Source organism: Apis mellifera, linkage group LG6 (genome assembly GCF_003254395.2).
Source record: "Apis mellifera strain DH4 linkage group LG6, Amel_HAv3.1, whole genome shotgun sequence".
Lineage (NCBI taxonomy): Eukaryota > Metazoa > Arthropoda > Insecta > Hymenoptera > Apidae > Apis > Apis mellifera.
In genome coordinates, this window is record NC_037643.1 from 1438893 (window position 1) to 1451331 (window position 12439).

The 12439-nt window shown below is 25.9% G+C and overlaps 1 protein-coding gene across 12 annotated transcripts in view; it reads left to right on the plus strand.

Annotated features, from left to right (window-relative positions):
* The first annotated feature begins 2608 nt into the window (after positions 1-2608).
* Positions 2609-12439, plus strand: part of Abscam (Dscam family member AbsCAM) — a 198726-nt gene continuing 188895 nt past the window's right edge. For 11 of the 12 annotated variants that reach the window (XM_016912485.2, XM_006558109.3, XM_006558116.3 and 8 more), the window contains exon 1: positions 2611-3147. In XM_016912485.2, coding sequence (XP_016767974.1) covers positions 3120-3147 — 28 coding nt within the window. In that variant the 5' untranslated portion in view covers positions 2611-3119. Of the gene's footprint in view, positions 3148-12439 lie in introns of all 12 variants that reach the window. The other variant, XM_026441101.1, reaches the window with a different exon arrangement.

Consider the following 12439-nt stretch of genomic DNA (forward strand, 5'->3'; position numbering starts at 1 on the left):
AAAATCTTTCATAGTGAAAACATTTTAATAAATAATGAAAATAGAATTGCTTATTTTTACATTGAAGAAAAAAAATAATTCTTCATAAATAAAAAAATTTTGATATTAAAATGAATATACAAAAGAAATAAAAACTTATTATCTCATTATTTCATCATTTTTTATTTTTCATTTCAAAATTTCAAATAGTATCAAATAAAATATATCATCAAATAAAAAATAAAAATGTTTAATTTATAAGATTACAAATATTGTTATTAAAATATAGATAAATATAATTTTCAAGAAATGAAAAATAAAAAAATACTACAAAAGATAACAGAAAATAAAATTGTCTAATATTTACGTAGATATATCAAGGTCCTCTAAATCTACAACATTTCAAAAAACTTGGGATTTTCTAGTTAATTCTCTCTGAGTAGTACACTAAATGAAGTTACATAATGATATAGAAAAATAATACGATGAAACAAAGAAAAATACTAGAAGAGACACAACATGAAATAATTTACATGTACGTTGTTATATGATGCAATGCGACGTGTAGAAAATTCATTGTAACCCAAGCTTGGATTTTAATAATTTTACATATGTATAGCACAAGTTCACTAATAAATATATAAAACAGATTGCAAAAATTTAGCACATAAATGATCAAATTCAATATATTACATACACAATATATCATGTATAACAGTAATAGAAAAAAAAAAGAAGAAGATGAATAAGATATTTAGAATAAATTCAATTTTTTTTATATTGCACGTATAATATTATTCACATCGTTGTTTTCAATATCGATTTATCTGGAAATGAAATTTCATGTGAAAAATCATTTTGTTTTATTTTTTCATATGGATTCGCCTCTTTTTAGGTTAAATTACATTATAATTGGAAAATAGTATTGTTATAGTAAAAATAGTAAAACTGAATTATAACACAATATATCATGTGTATTTGATATTGGTCTATAATCGAAATTCGTAAATTTAATTTGTTTATATAATCGAAAAATAAAAAACTACCAATGTGGCGAAAATAGTTAAATTGAACATAACATGCAACGTATTTTTTTTATACATGACAGTAGCTGATATCTAACAAAAGAACTTGCGTTGTTTCGAAAATTCCAATTTATTTGAAAGTCTGAAAAGAATTATTTGACTAATTTTTTTTTGTTATAATTTCGTTCTAGATTAAAAAAGCTATTATACGTTTCTCCATTCCTATATGAATATCTTTAAAATCATGCTAAAAAAAAAAATCACAAAAAAGAATTTAATGGATTTTACTGTTCTGAAAATATACAAATAACTTTATAAAAATAACTTTATAACAAAGGAAGATTTGTTTTTATTCAAATAATTTTTAAATTTTTTTCTAATTTCCAGTATCAAAGTTCAGAATAAATATAATTTTACTTTTTTATTTATAAAATTAAAAAAAATCACGAAAATATTAAGCAAAAAATTTAATACTATATTCTCTTTGAGCATTAGTATAACAAATGTATTGATTCTTAATGGTTACCTTGCTATAAAGTTAAATTACACAAATACATGTAATTTTCAGTTGAAAATCCTATTCCAATAAGTTATTCGTTACGCATTAAAATAGAATTACGGAATTTTTAACAAATGAAAAAAAAAATTCCCAGTATAATCAAATCGATAATTTTAAAGACGAATTAATAACATGTACGTTATATATCTCCAATACAATTTAAATAAAAAAAAACAGATGAAAAATTTTGTTTTTCTTTTAATTAATAAAAACCAAATAACAAAAGCGAAACGATATCAATTACATTATAAACTTTTATTCTTAGCCGTTTCAATTAATATCGTATTGCTTGGAAAGCGAGCGCGACGATCTACACAAAATACGTGCCGATCGAGTGTTCGAAAGCTCGTGCAACAATCACAAGACTGGCGATCTTTCATTTCGTTTAAGCATCTACACTTATATCCATCGCATTCCCATACATCCTCGATCGGGTCGCGAAAGTCACGAGAGAAAACATTCCTAACAAAGAGAAATAAAAATTACGCTAGAATTGTTCTCCACAGCTTGTAATGGTGAATATACAAGCTCGCAGATCAACGAACCACATTCTAACTTTTCCTCGAAACAATGAGCGAAAAAAAAAAATTCTCCTCGAACCAGAAACCAATGATCATCCACCTACCTGTTCTTATTTCTCGAGTCGAACGTCTCGTAAGGTAAACGAGACGCAACGTGTATCCCCAACGAAAGAATCTTTCTTTCGTTGTGAAACAATACGAAAGGACGAAAAAAAAGGAGAAAGACAAAAAAAGAAGAGAAACGTCGGAGGAATAAAATAGGAAAAGGGGAGAGAAAAACGGACAAAAGTGTAACGCATCGCGAGCATCTACGAATGCTGGATGCGTGCAACGTACGCTGCGCACCGTACGTCCTCCCTTTCATTCTTTGTGGCACCTGCAGCTACCCTTTCCAACCCCTACGACACGGCCATCCAGTTGAAACGAGATGGCCGATATACGGCGCGCATCGAACAAGGATCAAGAGTGCAGGCAGTAGAGGGGATAAAGCGCATGCGCGGCAGGACTCGCGGGGGTTCCCCGGCGCGATCAGTCGTGGTCGGCGGTGCCGGAGGCCAAAGACTTTCGCGAGGGTGGACGCGCCGCGTTTTCTGCCGGACCTCTTTCGCTCTATCTACACCTATCTGTCCCCTCCTCTCCTCTCCTCTCGCCGCCGATTTACAACGCGGACTGGTCTCGGCCGCGCATGCATGACCCTGCACTGCCACCGCGTGCACTTTCGCGGTCGGCTGCATCACCATCGACATCGACCACGACCGATCGCCGTGTGACAGAGGAACCCTTATCTTTCCGCGGCTCGACGTCGTCGATCCTCGCTTCCTCGTCGCTGTCGCGTGCGACCCGCGCGTACGTGTCGCGAATACGATAAGAACGAGAAGAGAAGATTTGTGACCGGACTAGTCAATAGAGGAACGAATGCGACCACGAAGATCGGCACGGTGTTACGTTTTTGGGATCGGCGACTAAGTGTCAACAGTTCTGCGATTCCGGGTGCAAGATTGATCTAGATCCAAACACATCGTTCGGAATCGAACGATGCTGGCCAGCTGCCTAATCTTCGTGGGTAAGTTCTCTACGACCTTGGCTATGCTTCCGCGTGTGCTGTCTGTTGACTTTCAGACAAATTTTCAAAGTTCTTTGTGAATTGGAATGAAGGGGTAGTGATGTTTCGACGACTTTCCATGAAAAATGGCGCGATCGAAAGGTGCTCAATTAAAAAACATTCGTGGATGTTACGTTTTCGGTTCGGATATGCATCGTTTCGTTGCACCACACGATGATCGATAAAATCTTTCTGGGAACTTCTAGCAACGTCGTTTCCATTTTTTTCCAATTTTTCCTCGTTCTTTTTAACGTGGATGAAACGACGAACCGATATCACGGATATCTCTGACGGGAGTCATCGGCGCGTAAAATTACCGCGAAAAAAGAAGATCGCGGATGCATCGACGGGTTTCCACCGAGTTCCTGGTTTCCACAGTGGCTATTTCGGGGATACGAGCAGGTACCATGTCGAGCAAACAATTGCGCATTCGTCGAACACGAGCATAGCCTCGGTGTTTCTAAAAGTTTCGTCCGGCGATGTGTATTGGAAACGAGATAACGGAGAACACGTGACACTCTTGAAAATCTAATTTGTGAAATAGAAACGACGAATTTCTACTCCTATCGAATTGTGGGATCAAAAGACTGCTTTCACTAACTTTTGTGTATGAATGCTCTTTAAACGTGAGTGAATCATGCGTGAAAACATTGTGCACGCTTGTGTTGTCCATAGTTAGGACACGCTTCCTTTATGTAGAACGATCTGTACGTGACTTTTGAAAACAATCCGATAAATCATTTTGAAGATGTTAGAATTGTGCCCTCATGTGCTTGTTTGTTTTTTTTTTTTTTTAACACTGGAATTATCAACCTCTAGGTATATATGAATTAAAGTGATATGATAAAAATAATATAAACTTAGATACAATACTATTTATATCTTAAAAGATATTTGAAACGAAATGTTTATTATTAAAAATATAATTTCAATAATTATGAAACGAAAAATGTTTGACAGTTTTAATGTTAAATTGAAAATTACAATTGAAAAAAATTAATTGATTTAATTAATAAATCAATAGTGATTCAGTGAAATATTGAAAACAATGAAAGATTGCAATAAAAAATTTGAAATAGGAACAAAACATAGAAAATTTACATATTTGGAATTTTTGATTCTTTACTAGTACATATGTATTTTGGATATGAACTCTTACTCAATATACTCAATATACTCTTGCTAATGATTAAATTTGCATATATAAAAAACAATTTTCAACATTTGCATTATTCATTAAATATTATATACTGAGATTATTTCTTTGACTTTTTATTATATATAAAATCATGAGAAATAGTATGTTTATATTTCCAATACATCAATGATTTAAAAAAGTGAGAACTTTTTGGATAAATGTATATTTACGTCCAAAGTTTATATCAATAATATTCATTCGAGGCAAAGAGTTAATAAATATGCATTTGTATAAATAAAAAAGGAAAATGATTCATGTATATCATAATGTTATTATAGTTTGAATTGAAGTTAAGAAAGAAATATTGTTTACTCCAATCACAGTACTAGCAAATATACTAGATGAAATTATATATATAACTTCAACATATAACTGTGATGACATATAATATGATTAAATTACCTCAAATGATTTTATATTGTTTCGATTCATCATACCGTTTAAGGGTCAAACACAAATCAAATTATCTCATTTGAACAACTTTATTCTTTATTTATAACATACAAAGTGTCAAACTAAATCGTATAGAAAAAGATTAAAACAATATAGTATAATATCTCAAATTATCTCAAAAATATATATCTCTCTTAATATATCTCAAAAATAGTATAAATATCTCAAATTTTTTTTATAATTTTTTATATTTTAAAATAATGAAGAAAATTTTTAAAATATTTAAATTTTTAGAAATAATTCATTATTTTTTTCATATTTTGAGTTAAAACAATATAATATTTAAAACATTTTTTAAAATAATTCATTAATTTTCTATTTTTTTCATAAATATGTTTCAGTTGAACTTTTTTGTAATTAGAATTTTTATAGAATAAAAAGATATAGAAATGTCACAACAAAAAACTTTTCTATCAAAAATTTTGTAATTTAATAATGATCTTCAAAAACTTCATTCTAATCAAATAAATCTTGGAATACGATCGACTATAGAAATAAATGATTTTCACTCTTTCTTAAATTTAAGAGTTAAATTTTTTTTCGATGATTACATTTGTGCGAGAGAGAACCAATATTCAAGAACATAGCGATCCTGTTAAAGGAACAATAATCGCATAATAGTGGATTCGAATGAGGTCTTATTTAAATTCGAATCGAAAATCTAGGTATAATCGCTATCCGGTTAACGAAGTATACATATAACGTTGAATCTCTCATTATCCGAATATTCACTAACTAAACATTATACTTTTTATTGAATTGTTTTGTTATCTAAACATCTTATTATATAAATGATTTATTTAATACTTTAATAATATTATAGAAATATATCAATATTTTATAAAAAACAATATTTGATATAATATTATCTTAATTATTAAAATATAATATAACGTGTTTGAATTATCAATTCTATTTTATATAGAATAAGATAATATATAGATAGATACTAATATTGAACAAATAAAAAAATTATTAAAATTTAAAAAATTTCTTCAATATTCATTTTAATCTTTCAATCTTTCTTAACTGGGATTTGAATCTTTTTCTTTAGTATTATTATTTTATTGCTTGCATTTTCTGTTTTTTTCAAATTATTTTAAAAATCGTTGTCAAAATAACGAAAAAATTCTATAAAATCTATTAACATCATATTTATCTTCTTTTTTTTTTCCTCTTTTATTATCTTTACTTTCTATTTATTTTAATTATATATTAATATATAATTATATTATATTATATTTTATATTAATATTATATTAATATTATAATTATATTATATATTAATATTATATATTTATGCAATTTATGCTATTGCTATTTAGCTATTTAATTATATTATTTTTATCTGAATTCTACAGATCGATATATTATATAAAACTATATCTAAACATTTTGTTAATTTATTTCAATATCATCGACATTTTCAAACTTTTCATACATTTCAGTATTAAATAATAATTGATCTAAACATAATTTTTTATATCAAAATACGTTTTATACATATTTAATAAATGTTTATTTCACTAATACAAATTTTGTTATAGTGACTATAATAGTTAGTAAATAAGTTTAAAAGATTCAATTCTTAATCCATTGCTTATATCAATGAAGTAACATATGAAAACAAAAATATTATTTTAACATTATGAATCACACATTATCAGAAATAGCAAATGTATCGTTTTGAAACATTTGTAAAAATTTATTAATATAACATTTTAAAAATTTATGATATATATGATAGAATGATATGATATAATGATACATATATATAGAAAAAGATTATAAGATCTATATTTAATATGAAAAAATAAATAAAAAATATTGTTTGCTATTATTTATGATTTCAAAAACAGAGAACAATAGTTAATTTTTTCTATCCGTAATTCATAATACTTTATATATATTTTTAATATTAATGTATATATATGATGAATGATACATTTCATTATCAAATAATAATAAAATTTTTTTTTTACTATCATTCTCTGTTGATAAACTATTTTATAATTCGTACAAATATATTTGTGAATTAATTAATTTTTCCAAATTAATATGCTGAGAACAATTATGTTATATTTGAATAAAGACTAATTATTTACTGAAATATAGAAATAAAAAATAATAGAATAAATAAAATTACAAAAGTAATATAAAAAATTCTTTTAGGAATCTTTCCATTAGTATATAATCTTTTCTTTCAGAGCGAATTAAAATTCATAATTCTATTAATATCATAGTTTTAGAGAATTGTAGAAAAGCTATTTTTTCTCTGATTTTGATATAAATGAAATTTTTAACAACTTTTCATGCACAAAGAGATCTTTAGTCTTTAATTTTCAATTAGTTTTTGAGATATTTGAGAAAAAGCATTGGTACTATAAAATAAAATTTTCCTTATACATACACGTCCTGTATATTATGTATGCATAAAATATGTATTAGCATGCAGCTGCCATTTATCAATTGTTTAAATAAACACACCACAACAATTGACACTAAAAATGTATAAAGAGTAAACTAATATCATTACATTTATCTCCATAGCAAGCTTGGAGAGATCTAAGAATGTTTAAACTTATATATAGATATTAAATATGATGAAATTAGTTTATCTGTTATATATTTAGAATATATAGAATATATACAATAATGTATATAATAATGTAACTGTATATAATAATAAAATATAATAATAAAATAATTAAGAAAAATATATATATATAATATATATAAATTCAATATTATAGTAGCAATCATTGTTTATAATAATATTTTGAAAAAAGAAATAACCGATTAAATTATAAGAAAAAGTTATTTAAAATGAAAATTTATATGTAAACTATCTCTTCTATAATGCATAATTATTCTAATTTCATCTGTACACAGATTCAAAGAGATAATTTTTCTATTAATAAATTGAAAAATTTATGTTAAACTCAATAGATTTATTTGAGAAAAGTTTCTTATCTGATATCATAAATTTTATATAATGATATAAACTGAAAGCTAAGAACTTACTCTCAAAGTTCTGAATTTTTTCCTAATTTTTATTTAATTCTTCTCATAAATAATAGATCTAGATAAAGATTTTTCATTATATTTATTTAATAAAATTATTAAATAAAATTATTTAAATACTATTAATGTAAATATGTATATATGAATATAATTTGCTTGATGAATTCTCTTTACAATCTTTAATTTCTCGTTTTTTCTTTTTTCTTATTTTATATTAAAAATGACATGCTAATTCCATATTCATCAACTAATTTGAAATAATAATAATTTCATTATGATTTAATCTATTTATTATAATTATTATAGTAAGTTTAAATTACTATTAAATAATTATATTATTATTTAATATAGCCACTAATTTTTTAAAAAATATTACTCAGAGAAAAATCTCTATAATAGCACGTAGTTAAAGAATTAATTATAATATTACAAGTCTCATTGCAAATTTTCTTAATCTTTCTTTTTAGAGTTTTATGTATAAAAATTTTCGATCAACTGCACTCAAAGAATATATTTCTCTGGAAAATTTTCCTGTGAAAAAGTCTCATTAGAGAGATTCCATCTTCGTTGCCTTTTCTGTAAAAAAGTAAACTGTAATTTTATTTCGAAGAGCGCGTGCTGGTCCATACTATAAAAGTGTTCGTTTTCATTTTAAAATTCAGAACTCAGAAGGTAAACATGTACACATGTATGTATATATCAATACTAAGAATTAATTGCGATTCATATTCTGTAAAATAGCTAAAAATAAAAAAGGATAGTAAAATTCGCTAGCAGCCTGCATGCAAGCTATATACGTGAAAAAATAGGAGTTGACTTTCATTTCCACTTAATCATCGTATCTTCCTATATCTATAAAAGTCGTTGCAAATTTAAAGATGAATGGTTTATATTTATGCTCGTGCTATATCGCGTTGAATCTCAATGTATACATTGTTATCTATTAAATTATAAACTTTAAAAATAGTAACTTTAAAATTATTCGTCAATTTTCGATTTTTTGTTGTCACAATAATGAAATAATATAATATGATATTCAACTTACTTTGAACCAAAATTAATGCATTATTTTTATTATAAAGAGAAATAAATATTTTTTTTGTGCATGAAAATAAAGAATCATCATATAAATTAATATTTTGATGAATATGAAATAAAAAAAATAAAACTTAAGAAAACTTTAATTCGTTCAAATATTCTGATGAATACTTTATTTTGGATATTTTATATATTTTTACATATTATTTTACATTTTTGTATTTTCAAATTATTTATAAATGTATAAAAATTCGCAGTCAACAAATTCAGTAATAAACTTTTTGTTTTTCTGATACTGAATTACATTGCTCCAGTGAAAAATGAAGATATTAAAAGATATATATAGATAGATATATATTAAAAGATATATAATGCATATAAAAGTGAATTTGTTCCTTTTGTGCGTATCGTATTCATGTTTGTTAAAATTTAATAGAAAGATACACGTAACAATCAATCAGTGAAGTATCAAACTTTTTTCACATCAAAGAAATGTATAATTTTAGACAATAGAATTTCGTCATCTATTGTTTATTTATTTCAATTATATCTTACAATTTCAGATATTTGATATAAGTTACATAGCTCATATTTTCTATACAGGCTTAAAATTATAGTATTTGCAAGAAAAAAAAACAAGTCATTCACATTAATAATTAAGTTTAAATTAATGATTAAATCAATATCGTATATTCTGATATTCTGATATTTATGATCATTTACTTTACTGCTTGCATAGTATCATTTTATTGCATTACGAAATATATATTTCTTCCTAACATTTTTCTGTCTTAATATTCCAATATTAAATATGTAACTTTGAGTAAAATATGTAACTTGTAAAGATATCGATATTAATCTGATGTCATTTTGTTGTTACGTTGTATCGAGAAACGGATAAACAATGAAAGGAAGAAAAAGTGAAAATATAAGAAAATTAAAAGAAGAAAAGCGAGAATCGAAGGGAAACTGTAGCCACGGTTACCACGGACGATTCGTTTTCGCATCGACGTCCACAAAGAGGCTACATCGTCTTATTTGCGTTGGGAAGAACAATACGTTTGTCTGGACAAGAATGAGACGACATCGCTCAAACAATGAGGAATGTCGATAATGATCGCGACGCATCTTAAGACCACTCTCGTTAACGTTCTACTGGTTCTTTCGCTTCTTGCAGGAAGCTTTCTCTCTGTACTTTCCTGAAGGAGCTTGCCACCCGGTCAACCCACCCTCTCCCAACCCTACCCAGTCGCTGTCCTCTCCTACCCCGTTTCGCACTAATTGCGGACAATTCCAGACTTTAAATCTCTCGAATCTCGAAAGCCTTTAATCTCAACGGCCGAGCCTTAACGACGTCGCCGTGTTTCGTAGAGCGACAGTTTGAAATTTAAGCGCTCGAGGGGGCGGAACAGACACCCTTAATAAGGTTCCTCCATCGTCTCGTCCTTCCTTCGCCTACTGCTAACTACGCTCTCTTCTCTCTGTCACTCCTGCCCGTTCACCTCATCTTCTCCTCTTTCTTCAGCCGTTCACCTGACTTCATCTATCCTGTGTATTCGATTCCACACAGACGAGAGCGTTAATGGAATATTTTAATGCCTAAGCAAACCTTTAATCAACCTTTGTTCACCGGGAGTGCATTGTGCGAAATTAGGGATAAGCAGATAAGGTATTCGTGGCGCCTTCACTGGGACGCGGAGGAATGATTCTGTGTATATACTATAATTCTTGTCGGGTTAGGTAACGTAGCTCGTTCCCTCTTGCAAAGATTTTCTCTATTAATATTGTATTGTATGAATTATTATTCGAAAATATTTCATTCGTAATTTGCGTATTGATGAAACGAAAATACAATGTACATATAATGTAATAAGTAGATCGATTTTAACTTTAATATATTTTTTCTCAAAGATAAAATAAATTATTAAAGTAAAGAAGATAAATAAATTAATAAATTATTAATATCTTCTGCAAATTGTTTTATAATTAAAATTTTAATATATACATATTATTGTTCAACACTATTTGATTATTTATCTGCATGTTTGATAAAGTGAAAAAAAAAATAAAATATAATAACATAGTGAGTAACATAATAATAGAGTATAATGTAATAATATAGAGTAAAACATTATATGAATCTGTGAACGGAAAATTTAGAAAAAAATTTAGAAAATAATTAGAATGATCGTTTCTTTTATCTTGTTTTTAGTTTATTACCAAATAATAAGAATTTATATGAAAGAATTGTATGAAACATTTGTTTTTATATATATAATAATGCATTAGAAAAAATTTTAAAAGCACAATGATTACTCACTATGTTTGACAAATTAATTTTTTTACTTATTTTACAACGGAAATATAAAATATATCTTTAATTACTATATTATAAAGATATTCATGTAATTTGAATAACTTGATTATTGTTTAGATAATGGCTCATGTAAAGTTTAAATCGAGAAATCTAAAAGGAAACTATGCTATATGTAAAATTAAGACATATTAAAATTTTAAAAAATAATTTTCAATAAGAATTTTTTAAAATAAATTTATTAATCTGAAAATAGTTAATTTAAATATTTAGAAAAATATTTTATTTTTTATTTTATTTTCTGTATTAAATTGGATAAAGAAAAAGCTTTACAAAAATTAGAATATTAATTATTTTAATTAACAAATATTTTATTTATTATTTGTTTTTATACATTTTATTTACATTAAATTGTATAGTGCAATTTTGAAGGTTTAAATAATCTTATAAATAACTTAGTTAAACACAAATTGAAACTCATTCTTGTATGTCTTCTTCTGTATGTGTGTTTCTAATCTATTATTTAAATTTCTTGAATATCGTGATACGTAAGTGAAATAAATGATATGAAAATTATATATATTTCGATTTTCTCATTTTGTATGAAACTATATTTATATGTACAAATTATGAAATTTCGTATAACATAGTTCTCTCTTGCAAAAATTAAAATATATAAAGAGAAACAATCATATATGTATGTTACAATATAAGAGGAAATAGTTTTTATAAAATTTTTTCGAAAATTTATAAAAATTTTATTTTTTAATGTTTTGTGACATAAATCTTGTACTGAACTTTTCAATTAATCAAATATTATTAAAATTTTGTGTATATAAATAAAATATCATTTACAAATTATTTACTGCATACAAATTTCTAGCAAAAAAAAAATATCATTGCATGATGCAAAGAGAAAAGTAACTTAATTATTGATTTGAGTATTAGTTTTTCTATAAATAAAGATATAAAAAATATATGAAATTTAATTTTTATATTATTATATCATATTATTTTTAATATATTAATTAATATAATTTATGTTTTATAAATTATTATTAACTCATATTTCATAACTATTAGTTTTAAAGATATTTTAATTTGAGTTTTATTAATTTTATTCTTACAAAGAGTTTATAAAATCTGCAAAAAATGATTCCTTGAATTATTTTTCAAACTTGTTCTTTGAATTTTAAACGATGCTTATTTAAAAACTTTTCAATTTC